Source organism: Quercus lobata, chromosome 10, assembly GCF_001633185.2.
Source record: "Quercus lobata isolate SW786 chromosome 10, ValleyOak3.0 Primary Assembly, whole genome shotgun sequence".
Lineage (NCBI taxonomy): Eukaryota > Viridiplantae > Streptophyta > Magnoliopsida > Fagales > Fagaceae > Quercus > Quercus lobata.
In genome coordinates, this window is record NC_044913.1 from 25,384,035 (window position 1) to 25,402,398 (window position 18,364).

General features: G+C 32.9%; 1 protein-coding gene across 2 annotated transcripts; it reads right to left on the reverse strand.

Annotated features, from left to right (window-relative positions):
- Positions 1-6,585: 6,585 nt before the first annotated feature.
- LOC115962527 lies at positions 6,586-9,873 on the reverse strand. Of its 2 annotated transcripts, none has more exons than XM_031081379.1 (6): positions 9,642-9,873; positions 9,111-9,559; positions 8,675-9,010; positions 8,186-8,560; positions 7,817-8,031; positions 6,586-7,528 (listed from the first exon to the last, which is right to left on the reverse strand). In XM_031081379.1, the coding sequence occupies exons 1-6, from the start codon at positions 9,785-9,787 to the stop codon at positions 7,280-7,282; spliced, it is 1,770 nt and encodes a 589-aa protein (XP_030937239.1). In that variant the 5' UTR covers positions 9,788-9,873; the 3' UTR covers positions 6,586-7,279. The 2 variants fall into 2 exon arrangements, with proteins under 2 accessions (XP_030937239.1, XP_030937238.1); XM_031081378.1 differs by having other exon boundaries at positions 8,675-9,013.
- Between the last annotated feature and the right edge of the window lie 8,491 nt (positions 9,874-18,364).

The window sequence follows — 18,364 nt, forward strand, 5'->3', positions numbered from 1 at the left end:
TCCTATTAATTTTCAAATTTTTTTATCCACTTATAAATTAGATTCACAAATTAAAAATTATATATAAAATAAAAACACTTTTTTTTTTTTTTTTTGCTACAAAATAGAACTATTAAAAAAAAAAAGCCTCATTGCATGCGCAAAGCGTGTGTGATGAGGCTAGTTCATATAATGAAGCAATCAAGAGAGAAGCTTTGGAATGCAACCATTGCCTCTCTCTCTCTCTCTCTCTCTCTCTCTCTCACAAAAATTAAATGGCTAAGTAAGCATAACTTCATACACTTCAATGTTTGATAATATTATAAGATGAAAAATTGATTCCTAGCATCAAGAAGCGGATTGCCAATTGCTTCATCTCTATAATTACTAATTTTTAATATCTAAAAATAACATATTGAGTAAATGCCAAAAAAGCAGAACCCATTATTTTTTGGGGGGAGCCTCGTAAGCTTTGGATATATGTATTGATGAAAAAGCTTTAGAAATTTTGATTCCAGGATAGGGTGAAGTCACCAATCTTTAGGTGGTCATAATAACTGAAAAATTAGAAATCTCGGTTTCAATGAGCGTGACAAACATGTGAGTTGGACAAGATTAATTCAAATACTCTCTTTGTTCATCTTCAAATAATTTTTAAAATCTGAGATATTGTGATAATCACATTATGCTTTCTATATGATTCTCCAAATGCCCATCTTTCTTTATTCTTGACGATTGTATTCCATAAGGAAAGGAAACTTCTTTATTTATTTGCGTTGAAACAAAGGCAACCTAATTTGTTTGATCACAAAGTTTGCATGTACAAACCATTTAGTTATGTCCCTAAGTTTAACAACCCACACTTTTGTTGCCCCTGGGATTCAGGCTTTCAGGTCGAAAATTAGTGTGGTATGAATTTCTGTGTGGCATTGGCACTTTCAAATGTAATGAAGGTTTTTCTTTATAAAAAGAAAAAGAAAAAAGAAGAAAGAATGTAATTAAGGTTACGATAGCTCATTGGCTATTCTATTGTTGTCAATAAAATGTTTATAAGTGGAGGTGATAGCTCCCATTAGAGTATGGACATCATGTTTATTTATGGGTGCCCAAATGAGTTGATCAGTTCGCCTGGAAATAGGGAGCAGCGTGGACCGGTGTTGGACTTGGAGAGTTGTTCTAGAATAACACTGCTAGTTGAAGGTGATGTGAAGTGACAGAAAAAATTGTTTATCATCAAAACCAATGAAAAAGCATGGCCTGCTCCATATGTCTCTGGCTTTGGATATTTAGGTCCTCCAATCTCCATCTGACTTTCTTTTCTTGCTATCATTTCATGGATGATCAGAGATAAAAAGAATAATTCTCGGACCCAATGAATTACACGATTTTTTTAATAATTATTTTACATTGTTGATTCTGAATGTTGGGAAAAAAGAAGAAGGATTGGTCCATATAAAAGTTACTATCGAGGGGTGTGGTTTTGTGGTCGTAGGTGATGCATAAGATGCGTTAAGTGTGAGGTCCAAGGTTTGAGTTCGAATAAGGACTCACTTGGGTTACCTCCTTCAGTAGCTCAAGGTTCATTAGTATTCCTCATGGGACTAAAAAGTTATGACTTACTGTAGTCCTCCTGTACTTTAGTAGGGCCTGATACCCAACAAATAAAGTGTTATTATAGTCATACCTAGGTAGGATGGTCCCATTCATCACCCCTACCCTTTTTTGTTATAAAGAAAAAAAAAATCCATATAAAAGTTACAATCAGTCAATTACGATTAATTGTGAAAATGAGTCAAGGTACAAAAGCCTAAGGGGACCAACTCATTTCAGCCAAGGAAGAAAACACCCAAGTAGGAACAGCAGAGATGGGGGTGGGCCAAGCTGCTAAATTATGGGCCAACTAGTTGGCTTCTTGAGGAACAAAAATGGCTGACCATAATAGTTGGGAATCACCTAGCATTAGATACAAGTACCTCTTCTTCAATGCTTTATTACACCGAGTTTGGTTGTAGTTGGGGAAGGAGAAAAAAGAAAAGGACAAGGGAATATAAAAGGTAAAGAAAGGGGGAAAATGTTTTCCTCTTGTATGTTTGGATGAAGGGAGGGAAGGAGATAAAAAAAGAAAAGAATGTATTTTATCATTACTTTATTTGGTTTGCAAAGGAAAAAAAATGTTTTTACTTTAATGGCCCAATGAAGTAAAGAGAGTGTAAAAAGCTCATGGACAAAAATGTATTTTTGTAGGCCATTTAGAGTCAATTATGCTTAGGGTTGTAAATGAACCATGATGTTTATAAACTACTTGGGCTTGGTATGATAAAAAATTCATTTATGTTTGTTTGTTTATAAACGAGTCAAGCTTGAGTCTAATTTTAGGCTTTTTTAATAAATGAGTCAAGCCCAAGTAAAAAAAAAAAATTGTTCATAAATTGACTCAAAAACAATAGGACTCGATGAAAAACTAGATGCATGTGAATGATGCTTGGACATCTTACAATGCATGTTATAATGTAAATGACATGGGAATGGATGCGTTGCTATTGTTTTGTGAATGAGAACCAAATTCCCATGTTTAATTCATGAACATTAACCATTAACCTTATTTGTATGGGTGGGTTTTAGTTAGCTTAACTGATAAAATTTTTGATGGTTGAATAGGAGATCTAAGGTTCAATCTCCACCTACACCAAAAAACTGATTGGTGTCTTGGTTTGTTGATAAATAGCTATCATTAGAAGTCGACATCATAAGTTAAAACTCTTTTTTTTTTTAAAAAAAAAAAAAAAAAAAAAACCTCATTTGTATGAACATTAATCATCTTATATATGTGAGAAAGCTCCACTTGTATGCTCAAAACACATAATTTCATATGACAAATTCTATCATTTTGGAGTGATAAACTACATAAAATTAAATTATGGGTGCATGTAAAAATGCATGAGAAATTATTCTTTCCACATTTGACCTTATCCATTCGCATGAATTTTTTTTTTTTTTTTTTTTTTTTTTTTTTTTTTTTTTGTTTTGTTTTTTATTAGGATGATAAATCTAATAAAAAATCGGCATGCATGTGATGTCAATCAAATGAAACACCCCTAACCTATACACATGATTAAGAAAAAAATAATCTAGATTAAACCAATGAGCAATATCAGATGTGAGTATAAAGAAAACATAAACCTAAGAACTAAGAGACAATCATTTTAATTCAATTTCTAGTTACATGATCATTACACTACTGTGAATCAACATATGATCATGAAATTCAAAGCTAGATAATATAAATAAGGATAAAATCTAAGATTTTAAGTCAGAAATTATACCTTTACCGCGTAGGTTTCTCTTGAGAAGTAAGGGCAATATCTTTTAGAATGGGACTAAAATCCTTCAAATAGGATCATTAGTAGTTGGAACCCAACCTCACTTAGGCTTTATTTAAAAAGGTTTAAAAGGTATTAACAAGCTACGGATAAGTGATTACTTTAGTACTAAAGTCTCATTTAGGATTGATCAATGCTGATTGTTACTTGTGAAGGGTGAGTTGTACTCTTAGTGACGTACAATCTTATAGTGCAATGCCTATGTATCTAACAATGACAAAAGAAGGAATTCACCTATATGAACATAGAAGTAGTGTCGCTTCTAAATAAGACTTAAAGAGTTTACTCTTGTAAATATTGCAAGGGTGACTTGATGCATTTAGGGGAATAAGGCAAAAAATGAGTTGATGCTTTTTATATATTTAAAAATGACTTAAAAAAAATAAATTAAATATTGCTTAAGCTCTATTCTCTTGTTAGATGCAAAATTACTAATTAATATGAACCACCACAATTTTTTTTTTGAGAATGTCTATAGACATAAAAAATTTGACAAACTTTTCATACCTATTGATGTGACAAATTAATAGTGGTAAATAAAAAAAAAATGATGTTAGTAGTGAATTTAGATGAGAACCAGTAAAAGTTAGCCAACTCAACTGTTGTGAAAATTTTGTAAAATTTTGTGTGTTGCTTTTTTTTTTTAGAAGTGCTAAATGCATTACATTTTCACAACAAATCTTAAGTGTTAAGTTATTACTAGTTCTAATTTAAACCCACCACTAAAATTACTTTTTTAGCCACCAATAATAGCCAGTAACAACCTATTACTTAAAATTTATTGTGAAAGTGTTGTGAAAAATGTTGTGAACGTAGAATTTCTCTTTTGTTTAAAAATATTGATTTATTTATTAGCTAATATTTGAGCTTAATAATATTATTATAATGAAAGAAATAACTCTATTGGTTAAAATTAGATGGTCTTTCTTTACTTGGGGCATCTCATACTCATATTTTAGAGCCGGCTGTGTGTAAATGTACGTTAAACTAGGTAGTAGCACAAGTTCATATTAGTTTCGAACAAATTAATAGTGAATTTTGGTGTATGGGATATTTTTCATGTGTGATGTGTGTTGTTTATGACTTTGAAGCATTAAGAGTTTTTTTAATTTTAAGACTAGTCAACATTAACTTGTTGAAAATTTGAAATGACAAAACTAAGAGGCATACCTCCAAAGATATCTTTTGATTCGTATGCATGATAAGATATGAATCTCAATATATCACAAGCTAGTAGGGATTTTTTTTTTTTTTTAAATGTAGGTTGTAATATATGTGGTGATCCCCTTTCAAAAAGTGAACCCTTAAGCAAAATTACATGCAAAGGATAGCCAAAATTTTCAAATTAAATAAATTGTTCACTCAAGTGAAAGCCAGTTCCCGTAAGCTACAATCAATTTACTCAAGTGAGATCATGGACAGATTAGCAAATTTCTGTAGAAATAAGGAGACAAAGTATGTATCTTTGTGAGGGTTGATGGTTCTTAATCACTAGTAGCCATTTTAATTATGTTTTAAAAGTTGTCTTTGTAGTGACATTTAATTGGTGCCTTTTCATTGGTATCTATTCTTTCTCACACACACACACACACACACACACACACACACATATTGATGAAGTATGAAATTAGTAGGCTACAAGCTCTGAACACTAAGGACAATTAGTAACCTAAAGAAGAAAGAAAGACTATCGAAGTTAACTGGGGTGGAACCGGCCAAGAATCATTTGATGATTATGTTTGTATTTCTCTCTAGGATTTAAGTATGAGAAGTGGATGAATAGTAGTACATACCTTTACTTAGTGAAGTATGGTCCCTTTTATAGAGAGTTTGGAGTGGGTATACTTGTTAGGTGCCACATTCATCATGAGAGATGCGTGGACTTAATGTGAGGGGGGGGGGGGGGGGGGGGAGGGGAGCGAATTTTAGGGAATTCACCCCACGCCTAGGAATAGTGGCGCCTCTATGCCTACTTTTCCCCTCCCCCCACTAATTTCCCAATACAATCAAAAACAAAAGTACTAAAAATGAAAAGGAAGAGAAATTTCTACTAAGATTTTTTGATGTTGTCTAATTCCATAACAAATCGCTTTCATTATTATTGTATTATAACAATGGGTAATGAAGGCTAAAAGTTGCATATATCAAAGTCATATTTGATCGAGCAAAATTCAAATTCTTGTTCAAGCGAGCTGATTCTTTGTTGTGCGAACTCCAAGCAAAACTCCTGATAAACTCTTGGTCAATTGAATTCCTATTGTTGGAAATTTTGAAATTTGCCTCAAGAGTCAATATTGTGACAGATATAGCCCAAACCTTACACATACATAAGTCCTTATTAATCCTAATCTCCTAAAAAGGAAAAAGAGCTACCGGAACGAAAAGAAAAACCCTCTGAACCTAGATTTGTCTTCCAACCCTCTCCGTTAGTAAAATCCTTGATAGGAGAATTTAGCCACCCAAATACAAGCTAACCACCTATGTTATTGGAGTGCTATTTTGAAACCACAAATACAACATAAATCTTCAAGTGGCCTTGAAGTAATCAAGGGATTGGGTTGGTGGTTGGCGTCTTGACTTTCAGTGTAGAATTACTGTGGATATGATGAGCTAGGTTAGGTCTTCCGAGTGTTTTTTCTTGTTGGGTTTTTACTTCGTGAACAACGCTTTATCTTTTGTATGTGGTTGTTTTACCATTTTATTCACATTGTAATTGAAATCAACTAAGTAACTACTTGGACTAGGCATTAATAAATTGTTAAAATTGGTACAAAGTCAACCTAGCTAGGGGTCTAACATATCTTTCAACTTACCTTGAAAGTTTGAAAAAAGTGGGTAGCTATCAAAATACTTGATCTAGCTAGATATGAATCATAGAAAACAGTCATCCTGAAATTTAAGGTTACCTTCTTTCTTTTCTCTCACTGCACTGCTACGTAATTCTAAGCACCTGTACTGTCTACAATTAGAAGCAGAAGAGACTGGTCAGTTTCACTTCATTATTGCAAGTTGTTTTTTCTTGTTGGACTTGATCACGGTATTAATTGTGCCAGGCATATTTTCCAGCCCTCAATGTACGCCATGGCCAATGCTTCTATTTCTAAGGAAACGAACTCTTGCAACAATTGTACTCTCTCTAAGCATATAGAAAATTAGAGACACAATAAAATAGTATGGAAGCTTTTTATTTTTTTAAAAAACAAACACACATAAATGAGAGGAAAAAGGGTTCAAACAATGGAAGTTGATTGAAGAAGACTTTGAATAAAAAGAAAATACATCGATCGTATTTAAGATTCCAAAGCTGCTACTATCGCAATGTGCTTTCTACCTTTACCGAGTCAAATGCATTTTAAAAGTCATCCATTTCATCTCCATGATATAGTCCAAACTACAAGATTAACATTAACATAAATCATAAAATACCATGCTCTCTAGATATATCATAAAAGGCTGATGTTCACGTTTATTTCTCTCTCCTTTCTTTTATCTAAGTGGGGTCGTCTGCTTATACTAATCCCTTGAGTGTACCATGTGCTACGTACCTTTTTATTCCACATGTCTAGCAGCCTTGTTCATTCTTTCTTTTTATGCAGCTCATATACCTTATTGAAAACCCTAACAAAAAAAAAGCTAAAGCTAAAGCTATCTTTGTCTCTACCTTCATGTTCCTTGCTTTGTCTTCGGTCTTTCACTTTCAGCATTCATGAATCACAAAGCTAACCATGATCTATACTACTCTCTTTCATGGATTCCATATCACCATAATCCATGTGACCCACATGTAGTTACTTTCATCTGTTGGGCCCCATCATATGTTTCTTTTTTTCTACAGTATTTACAAAAGGGTTTCCTGGATATCCGTTTTGTGTGGTAATGCACATTCAATATCTAGTCATAAAGCATCAAAATATGGTGGGTCAGTGCGCAGGAAAGAAAAGTGGTGAGGAATCTCTTTGCAGTTTCCCTTCCACAACTCTCACTTTGCTCATCTTTGCTTCACACCAGTGCGTCTGTTCTTCAACAATGTCATTCATTCGCAAAACCCTAGACACCACTTTCAGGTCTATTAGACCCATTAATATCTCCATCTCTTCGTTCACCTTTAATTTCCTTTTTCTCATCAAGCATACTCGTGGATGGCGAAGATCTTTAAGCTTCATCTTTTTCTGTGTACAAAACAGTTGTTAATTGTTGGACCCAAGAAAGAATAGTAATAAATTTCCCTTACTATTAGGAGAATCTACTCTAAGAAATTTTTTATGCAAGAGAGAATCTATTTATCAAAAAGAAATTCTACGTCTATATGTGTGAAACTTTTCAGTAAAGACTATTATTAATATTGATCATATCTTCCCAATCTTAATCCCTAATATATGATATGCCTTATTTACTATTTATTTTATAATAATTGATGAGCTGTTAAGATTAAAATCAAATACAAGGCAAATACATACTTTTTGGTTAACTTTCTTCATTAGATGGAGAAGAGTTGGATCGACTGAACCTCTTCGATTTCTCCTAAAAAATGCTGATATAACTTGGCAAGGTTTTTCCTTGTCAGCCTTGAGAAAATTCATGAAAGTTCGGATGCCGTCTTCCAATATTAGAAGAAAGTCATCTGAAGATATTCTTGATCCAAAACCATCCTCCTTCTGATCGTCTTCGGAATCTTTAAAAACACAACATAGAGATGAAACATTAATCTTAAAAAGGTAGAATAGGGTAATTAAAAGAATTCATATGACTAAAGTTCAAAGAAAATCGATCATTTCAATTTAAAATTGATACATTTCATATATACTTCAGATTAAAAAAGTACTTACCTCGGTATTCTGGAACTAAAAGTAACTTTGGTGCCAAAAGCCTCATCCTAGCATAGATTTCAGGTCTCCGGCCTTGCTCATAAGGTTCATTTTCTATATATCGCTGTAAAAGAACTTGGAATTGCTGAAACTCTTGCGCAACATGGGCAGGACAGCCAGGGTCATTGTCACGCCATGAAGCTCTCTTCTGCAGAAAATTCTTGTAGTTCCAATTTAGAGCTTCCCATGTTAAGCAAATCTGTGCCACATATGCTGCTTCCAGTTCATGATATGGGTTCCGACGGTTATCTGATGGCCTTTTCTTTATTGTTGAAATTTTATGAACAATTCTCTCTGACATTGATCTTGGACCCACTAGAACAGACCTAAGTGACTCTGAATTTTGGTTGTGATATATATATAATTACTATAATGTTAGTTTTTCAAAGGAATGATAAATATGGTATTAACAAAGAGAACAAAAATAGAAAGTGAAAATAGTCAAAATACCAGTTTCATGAAGCTTTTGTGCACTTATTCTGTCTAGGAACATCATTTCCTCATCATATTTTTGAAACATTGTGTACGATTCCCATTTGGGACAACTCCTTCGTGATGAAGAAGAAAGTGGATCCTCAGAATAATTAACTGAGCTTCTCCACTCTGACGAGCTCTTAGATGTAGAGCCAGCAGTGCATGAATCACCAAATATCTCATCCTCCTCCTTTTCTTGAACTATTGACTTCTTTCTCTCTGACTTGGGTGGTGCAAAAGTAAAAAATTTCTCATCCTCTGAGAAATTTGTTGTCTCTGACTTCTTGCTTTCATGTTCTAGATTATGATAGTCTTCTACAAAAACAAAAACAATATCAGATCAGTGAAAGTATAATAAGTACAACATGTGACTGATGTAACAAACTTAGATGCCTAGACATGTTGCAATTACCGTCACAGTTTTTGTCATTGTCTTCCACTTCACTTTTGTGTAGGTCTTTAGAAATCAGCATGGAGGGCCCACCTTGATTTGTTTCAGATTTGTAAACTGAATCAGCATCTCTTGTAGGAATCTCTTCTTCAAACACATCTTCAACGTCATGCTCTCCGTCAGATTCATGAACACATTTAACAGAGAGGTTTTCAATTTCAAGGGCAGAATCTTCATCTGGGTCTTCAAATAAGCTCTCTTGTGGAGTAATGAATTCTTCAGAAAGAGTTTGATTCCTCCGAGGGTGTTTTGGCAAAAACAATAGTGATTCTCCGCCACCAATGATGTCAGCTACAAGAAGATCTTTTTCGTTGCACTCAACATGAAAATACCTCTCATCTTCTTCTTCTTCTTCTACTTCTACTTCTGCTTCATCCTCTGATAAGTTATATTCATATCGATTTTGGTTTCTGAAACACACAAAAAAATTAAGAAACAAGAAAAGCAAACTAACACATGAAAAAGAGAATTAAAGAGATGTTGCTACTAGACCTTTGAATTATTGGATTTCTGCCAAGAAAATGGAAGAACTTGGGAAGTATAAAGGAGGAGCAGTAGAGGAAGAGGAAGAGGAGCTGGAATGAACTCGAGACATTGTAGAACAGCCTAACAAGAGCTTCTTTTTCTGAACATGGCATTTTCTTCTTGTTAGCTTCAAAATGAGTTCCAAAGTTAAGTTCTCATTCACAAAGCAAAGCAAAGCAAGACAAAGCAAAACTCCTAGAAAAAGTGTCTACTTTGGCTGCTTTTCATACCACCTCTTCCTTATTGGTCAAATTGATCCATTTCTTTCATACAAAATGTCATATTTGTCCTACAATTTAAACTATACCTTAAGCACCATTATCTTTTGGGACAACAGTAAATTTTCATTTAATATATTGACAGGGTTTAAGAAGCAATAATGCACACGCTTACAACTCAGTAAATTGATGGTAATTTCAAAGATGAAATTTACTATTAGTACATATTATTGCTATGCCACATATATCCATGTTGTATTTTCTTATTTTCAAGCTTTTCGTGCCCAAATTTTAGTATAATTTGGCCTTTTGAGCTTGACTTTGTAGCTTTCCTATGAAAAAAACACTGTTTAAACCTCTAGACCGCTTAATTACTACTCTTGCCTTGTGACTTTTACATGATCCACTTCACAAACGATTATCACTTGAAAATCAACCTCTTGATCTCTCCAAGAGTTTATTCGAGATATTTGTATTCATCTTTGTGTTTCCATGATCTAGGTCCAACACATTGTAGGTGATCTTGTTTTTAGTATAATAGGAATCTCAAGGATATTCAATGGAGAATTGTTGGAAAACACTGGATTCTCTCAGTAGGTTTTCTCACTATTTTTGTAGTCGTTTTCCCATCTAGTAATTAGGGTTTAATATTTATTTATAACATTGTAGTGTTTGGGGTTTAGTGACTATAAAAAACAGATCGATGTGAAAACAAAATTTTGGGTCTTTCCATAATAAGGTTTTGACCAACTGAGAAACTACTAGGTGTCTACCGAAAACATTCTGTTTGAATCTTCATTCTCACTTGATTGAGCTTTGGTTTTCGCCTGGGCAAGACCTTTATACTTGTGCTATGAACAAAAACTTTAGTCTTCAACCCTTATTAATCCATACATATTACACAGTAAAAAATCCAAAGTTATAATATAAATTTGTCATAGAAGTAGCCAACACTTAAAATCCTAAAATGTTGATTTTTTTTTTTTTTAGATTAGTTATACTAATTAAGTTTACTACATTATCAGTTAAATTTTTCTGGATTATAATTTTGGAATCAATGAAGATAGTTAGATTTCTCCTCTCCTTCCCAATTTACATATATATATTTTTCTAAGAAAGATAGACAGATAATTAAAATTAACAATTTGTAACTCCAGGTATAGAATGTCAGTCCAATGAAAGTTGGATTTTTTTTTTTGTTATATTTAAAGTGAAGGAAGGGGATTCAAATTCTACGCGTCTTTGTTAAAAACACAAAGAAATGATATTTGTCCTAAAGGTCAATGGCCAATGAAAGGTGGGATTTTCTTTGGCATGTTGTGCATTATGTACAATTAAGCAAATCAGGATGAATCATGTTCAATATTCTTTCCATTAAAGATACAGAAACCTTGTATCATAGTGGGTAATTAAAAAAATGAAATCCTACTATACGAGAAAGGGTCCTATCCTGTCCAAAAAACACAAAGAAGAGACCAAAACCAAGTCACACGCATTGGTAGGCATTTGTGGACACAACTTTTCAAAAGAATTACTAAAATAATTTTCAAAAAAAGTTTAACCATAATAATTTAATCCATTAATAAAAAATTTAGAGATGAATGAGATTAGATGGGTTTAGTTTAATAGAGTTTTGATGTATTCTTTGCCTCCTAACTGAATAAAGAGCCTTTTTAAAAAGCTGAGGGTGGTGTTGTCAAATTGAGCTTCTTTTAGATATCTTCTTAGTTGTTTCTCAAAAAATAAAATAAAATAAAATAAAAAGATATCTTCTTACTTGCTCTATGTCTTTTAATTAGTCGTTAAGGTTTCTGCGCATCATGTTTTCTACGTATGATTGATCAACTCAAAAAGACACGCGTTACCCAAGATTTATATTCCTAGATTAAATATTACATTATCCACAAAATTAACTTAGTATTAACAATATACTCTAGAACTCAAATCCATTTACATGTGTCTGCTGCTCTCATCATTTTCAAAAAGGGAAAAAGAAAACAGCAATAGTACATGTGAATGAACTTTTAATTTTGCTATTAAGCATTAAAATATCAAATGGCCCTATAACTTTGAATATTTACTTGGACTTTCATAAGCTATTACCAAAGCTCATACAAAAATTTGGTTGATGGTTGGCCTAAATGGTGCCAAATTGACATTTATAGTTTAGTTTAGGCCTTATTCAATATTCTTATTGTTGGTGTATATATAAATATTTCTTTACTGTGATTCTGTTTCTTTTTTTTTTTTTTTTTTTTTTTTTTGAGAAAGTGTTTCTTTTCTTTTAGATTGCTTGGGATTCAATTTTTTTTTCTTTTAATAAGATAAAAATTATATTCTAATCTAATTTAGGTATAAATGTGTGTGAAACTCCTTCCTAAAGACTTGAACCCTGATCCTTGTTCTCCACATCCCACAAGAATTTTGAACTTATGGAATAACCATCACACTAAGAATGTGCGATGGTGGGATTCATTTTGTTATTTTGTTTTGTTTTTCCCAAAATGCGTTAACTTATTAGCCATTGAAGGTTGTACGTTGCCAAGGATATGCATCAAGTTTGAGCCGAGCCCAAATTAATGGACTAATAATATCATGTTAAGTTTACCTGCTAATCAACCATGTCATATAAAACTAAAGAGGTAGCACAATATGCGAATCATATGGTCAAACCTCTCTTCAATAAATAAATAAATAAATATATATATATATATATATATATATATATATTTATATCACTCGCCTGTGGGCCAGCATGACAGCCCAAGTTGCATTTATCTTAGGACAGAAGGTTTTCATAATTTCCGCTCACTCCTATAACATCTTCTTTATGGGGCTACGTTTTAAGCGTGGCCCACTCTCAGGTCTAATTGCTATAGCTTAAGATAGCCCTTAGAAAGTAAAAATTCGGGGTTGACTCATTCATAGGGATGATCATTCCTAAATGTGGAGCCCCTTCTTTATATTACTTTTTAAAAATAAATAGAAAATTACTTATTTAAACCTATAGCCATAGAGTTTCAAGTTTTAATCCTTCATTGATTAAACAAAATTATCAACTAAGCTGCATAGAATAGATTAGCAGGTTTATTCAGCAAAAAAAAAAAAAAAAAAAAGATTAGGTTTTTTTTTTTCAATTTTTTATTATATTTTTTAATGCACCTTTAGGGCAGTGGTATCCATCAAATCAAGATTTCATTTCATTTTTGAGAGACCAAAACATAAAAAGAAAAATCACCGTTGAAAATAAATATACTAAGATTTAAAACTAAAATAATACATGAAAATCCAAACTACCATTAATTCAATATTCACAAAATATAAATAAAATAAAAGACATAAAAAATTGTTTTAATACATTTCAACTCAATCATTCATTAAAATGATTTTCAACATTTTTTTTAATTCAAAAAATCATTTACGATGAGTATTACATTTTGAAGCAAGTTCACTTTCAATGTAAAAGTTGATGTGGTACAACCCATATGTACTGTTATATCAACTAACGATAATCATGTAAATGTCAAATGATCTTGAAAGCCTACAAACCCACACCCCTATAAAAGCATAGCAATCTCTAACCCAAACTACACACACACACACACACAACTATCCCCAAAACGATTGAAAATCCTCAAACTCATCACCTAACTTTTACTCAAAAGATCCACATCATTAGGCCCCAAAAAATGATTGTTACACATATTTGCACACACCCAAAAATTGCATTGAAATCATGACTTGAACTCACAAATTTTTACTTCAAATTCGTGACTTCAAGTTATGTTTTCAGTGCAATTTTGTTGTGTGTGTAACAAGTAGTGTATAATAAACACTACTCTTAGACCTCCCTCCCCTACAAACCCCCATGACCAGCACAAACCAAATTTCAATGTTACGGATTCGCCTGCTACCCAATCAATCTAATCCTACGGACAAAATTGGCCAATGTCCTTTTCACCCAAATTATATAGTCTTATGCCCCCCTTTCCAAACTAATTAGGGAAATATCCTTCTTTTAAAACTCGATTTACTCAAAATCGAGTTAAGTCCTATAGTGGCATTTTTAAGGAGTTTATAGTGACGTTTTAAGGACCTATAGTGGTGTTTTGGAACTCGGCCTCTATGAACTCGAGTTATAGGTAAAAAAATTACCTATAACTCGATTTCATGGAGGTCGAGTTCCAAAACACCACTATAGGTCCTTAAAACGCCATATAGGGCTCCAGAATATATATATATATATATATATATATATTTTTTTTTTAACTCGATTTTGAGAAATCGAGTTACAAAAGAGGAGCATTTTCCTAATTAGTTTGGGAAGGGGGGCATAAGGCTATATAATTTGGGCGAAAAGGGCATTGGCCAATTTTGTCCCTAATCCAACACACAAATCTCGCAAAAAATAAATCACACGGTCACAAAATAGTGTAATAAATGAACAACTTGTATTGATTATATATATAGGTACAATCCTTTGTATGACTCTTTACAATGAAAAAATATAATAAACTTCTCTAATTCAATCTCCAAGAAACTTTACGATCTAAAAGACTATGAAACTTGATCTTGAATTGTGCCTTGATGTCTCTAAGTTGAATGAATGATTGAAGGTAATTGATTTAATAAAAGTGCTGTTGGCTTAATCTAATAACCATATCAAAGGAACTTAAAAGAAAATCCCTGCTTTGAGCCTTGATTTGGAATGAGCAATAGAATTCTCTTGGACTTAGAGATGACTCTCTATTTTTACAAAGTGATAGTATAATTTTTCTCTCTAAGCGTATGTCCCTTTTCCTACATGAGAAGTCTCTATTTATAGGTGACCCAATGATCTTTGATTTCAACTTTGGGTTTTGCTTACCTCCAATTAACATTTTAACATGATATCTTCTTTTCTTTTAATAAGAAGTAGTCATGTCACCCATTACCTTAGCATACGGTTGAGATTAAAAATCAACGCCACATCATCTTTCTCTTGGAGAAAGAAACTAAAAAACGAGCATCTTTAGTAGTCTTCTCAACACAATGGTGAAGGAAACATAATTCTCATATTAATCAAAACTTGAAAGTTATAATCTAGCTCATTGATACAATAGAAGAAAATCATAAAATATCAAAATTAGATATTCATGAGCAACAACCAAATATTTTCATTGAGTTATTCTCAAAGGAAAAGGAAACTAAAATTTTAGATTTTGGAACAAAAATTACAACTCAAGCACAAAACAACAAGAACAAATAGATATGTACACACTTGTTTCTCAATGTTCTCATTCCTTTTTCAAAACAACAAGAAGAGCCAAGTAGGTAAATGCCCTTTCTTTGCATTTTGGAAATTTCAAGGGCTTTGATTTTAAATTGACTCGCATTTTAAAGGTTAGTGGGTTTGTTTCTAATCTTAAAATTGATTAGAGAGAAACAGAGTATGAAAAGTTGAGTCTTTTTTGTCTAAGATATGAATTAAAATACAGCATCATCTAGCAAAGGAGGTGCTGGATAGGCAGATTCTTGTTAGCAAAATAAATTCCAAGCAACTCTAAAGTAACTTCCTCTCCAAAGACTTCATTTTTTTGTGGGGTTTTGGTTCAATCCATGAGTACCCAATTGCTATTTTGTTAATTTTTTTTCCATGGGTTTGCTTGTTTCCTTTGTCTTGGCATTTGAGACTTTAGTTTAGTACCCACAGTTTCTCATCTCTTAGAGAGAAAGATGATGTGGTGTTTTTTTTGTTTTGTTTTTTTTATAAGGATGATGTGGCGTTGATTTTTAATCTTAACCATACGCTAAGGTAATGGGTGACATGACTGCTTCTTATTAAATGAAAAAGAGAGCATTTATTGAGAGTTAATAACAAATTTTGAATTTAATTTGGTCTTGCAATTAATAAGAACCTTCTATGTGCATCTTTTCTTTTGAAGTTGCCACATGGCTTTTTTTATTTGATGTTGCTGTGTGGCTTGAACATGTGTCATTTCTATGTGAGTCGTGGTAACTCAAAGACTTGACATGTGACTTGATTTCATTTGCTAATTGTCCATAGTTGACACATCATCAATTGGAAATTAATTTGATCACAAATATTTGATCATGTTCAATAAGACGATTGTGAATATGTCATAAAATTTTGACATCTACAACATTAATCAACCATAAATTTTCACACCAACCTCTCTAAATCCAATAACTCCCAAATCCCACTAATACACTAGCATGTGTGCGCAATAAGGGAGGAGGAGGGCTAAACTAAAACCTAAAGCCCCTACTTTGACAGTAAAACATAAAGCCTCTACTCTACCACATTGCCGAATGCTGAAGTATCACTCTACCCAATTGGAAACTCATAATCAATCTAGTCCCCAAAACTCCTCTCCATTGTCATTTCACCATTAAGAACCCACCAGATCGTGAGAGCTGGTCAAGAAATCCCCAAACCACTAAAAGAATAACTCATTAAATTAGCTATGTAATTTTGTTAAATATACTTAGAATTGATCTAATTGGAACCTATGTTTATGAATTTTGGGGAAATTTGTGTGTGGGCTTTCTTTATGGAGGACAGAGATTATTCTCAACATGTTTATTAGTAAGGATTTATGGGTGTCTCTTTGTTTCTTCCTTTCAAGGAGATGTGAAATTTGGAAATATTCTATGTTAATGAGGAGCCCTTTTCTTGTTGTGTTGAAAATCCAAGAGCTTGAGTGAGCATGGGTTTGTGTGTGGCTATATATTGCTGAGAGTCTAAGCAATGTGGGTGTATGTGTTGCAATGTTTTGGTTGTGCTTAGATTATGGTTACTATTAGGGTCATGTGTTTTGGTATTGTCAAATCATGCCAAATTATGTGTCTTTTATTAAATTTTGATGTGTCTTAAAGTTGTAATTGAAGACCAAGTTGAAGGCACACAATTTGCTCAAGAATAGCTCAAGAACACATTTTCAGCACTTTTTTAGTATGTACCTTGATAATAGTCTTGATACCTCTCGATAGAAGCTTGAAACCTACTACCTCCTCGACACAGGCTCGACACCCCCTTGATATATCGAGCTTCGCGAATCAGCAAAAATCAGCAACGTGAGAAAACCCATACTTATTCATTTGAAGCCCAAATTAAGATGCGTTTGAATCGATATTTAAAGGACATCATAAGCCATATATTAGAAGGCTTTTTAGAGAGAAAAACTATGTTTATGCGGCTAAGGTTTTGTAACCAAGTTTTCTCTTTTTCATCAAACCAAAGAGTTTTAAAGTAGATTTGAAGATTCCATTGGTAAAGAAGCTAAAGTCATAGCAACCACCACAAATTTGCTGTTGTGAAGAAAACCTTTAAGAGGTTCTTGAAGTCAGTTGGAGTTTCTAATTATGATTGTGGGTGAAGCGTTCATATATTAGAGAGTTCAAAGGTTCTGAAACAGTAGAAAGTTTCTGCTGTAAGTTCATCTATTGGAATTGTAGAGTCTAGGGACAAAGGCTGTGTACTAGATTTGAAACTTCTCTTTATTATAGTGGATTGCTTTTTGGAAATGTTTCCCCCTAGGTTTTTGATTGTGAAACTAGTTTGTTTTATTAGTTTTTCTGGGCTATCATATCTTGTCTTATTTACTATTCCGCTGTGCATGATTTTGACTTGATATTGATGTTTATTTATTTGAACAAGGTTTATTCATAATAGATTTAATTAACAACTTGGATTTAAAACTTGTTAATTCTATCAACCGGGGTATAAATTTCCCAACAGATACTTTGTTTCTATGGTTTCAAATTGTTTCAGCCATTTAGATGAATGGAGCTTCATAAGGGTGATAGTTTTTTTTTTTTGGAAAGGGAGAGAGAGGGGGGGGGGGGACTTGGTGGTTGTCTATATTAGTGCCAGTGGTTTATGGTGATTTTTATGACCATTTGGTGGTCTTGGTTAATGGTAGTGAAAAGTGGCATTGCTTCTTGGCATTGGAATCCATGGGGAGGTGGTAAATTTTGCTAAAATGGTGTACAAGTGTGTAAGTTTTGACCTCCCTTGCCAATTAAGCTGCTTATCATTTCACTAATATGACATAGTTCACTTTTGTTTGCTACATTAGCATTTTTAATCTATTAATTGAATGCAAGAATGTTTTTGTAACATTTTAAATTGTATGAGGATTAAAATGAAACATTTAAAATTATATGGATGATTTTGAAACCCTAGACTCAATCCTTTCACTCAAAAGACCCTTAACTAAGTAAACCCAAACTCATTAAAAACAAACAAAAAAAAAAAAAACAAAAACCCTAGACTAGAATCAAAAGACCCTAGATCGATCCCTTTAACTGAAAGATCCTAGATCCAACCATTTCACAAAAAAATAACCTAAATCCAAATAGAAAACTTTAGATCTAACTCTTTAACTAAAACCTCTCTCTCTCTCTCTCTCTCTCTCTCTCTCTCTCTCTCTCTCTCTCTCTCTCTCTCTCTCTCTCTCTCTCTCTCTC

Bases quoted from the DNA above. Each gene is read 5' to 3' on its own strand.
- LOC115962527 (XM_031081378.1), bottom strand. From the start codon at position 9,787: ATGCCATGTTCAGAAAAAGAAGCTCTTGTTAGGCTGTTCTACAATGTC. The intron at 8,032-8,185 runs GTAAGTACTTTT...GTGTTTTTAAAG, and splicing joins TTTAGTTCCAGAATACCGAG to ATTCCGAAGACGATCAGAAG. The intron at 7,529-7,816 runs GTATGTATTTGC...TTTTGTACACAG, and splicing joins TGAAGAAAGTTAACCAAAAA to AAAAAGATGAAGCTTAAAGA.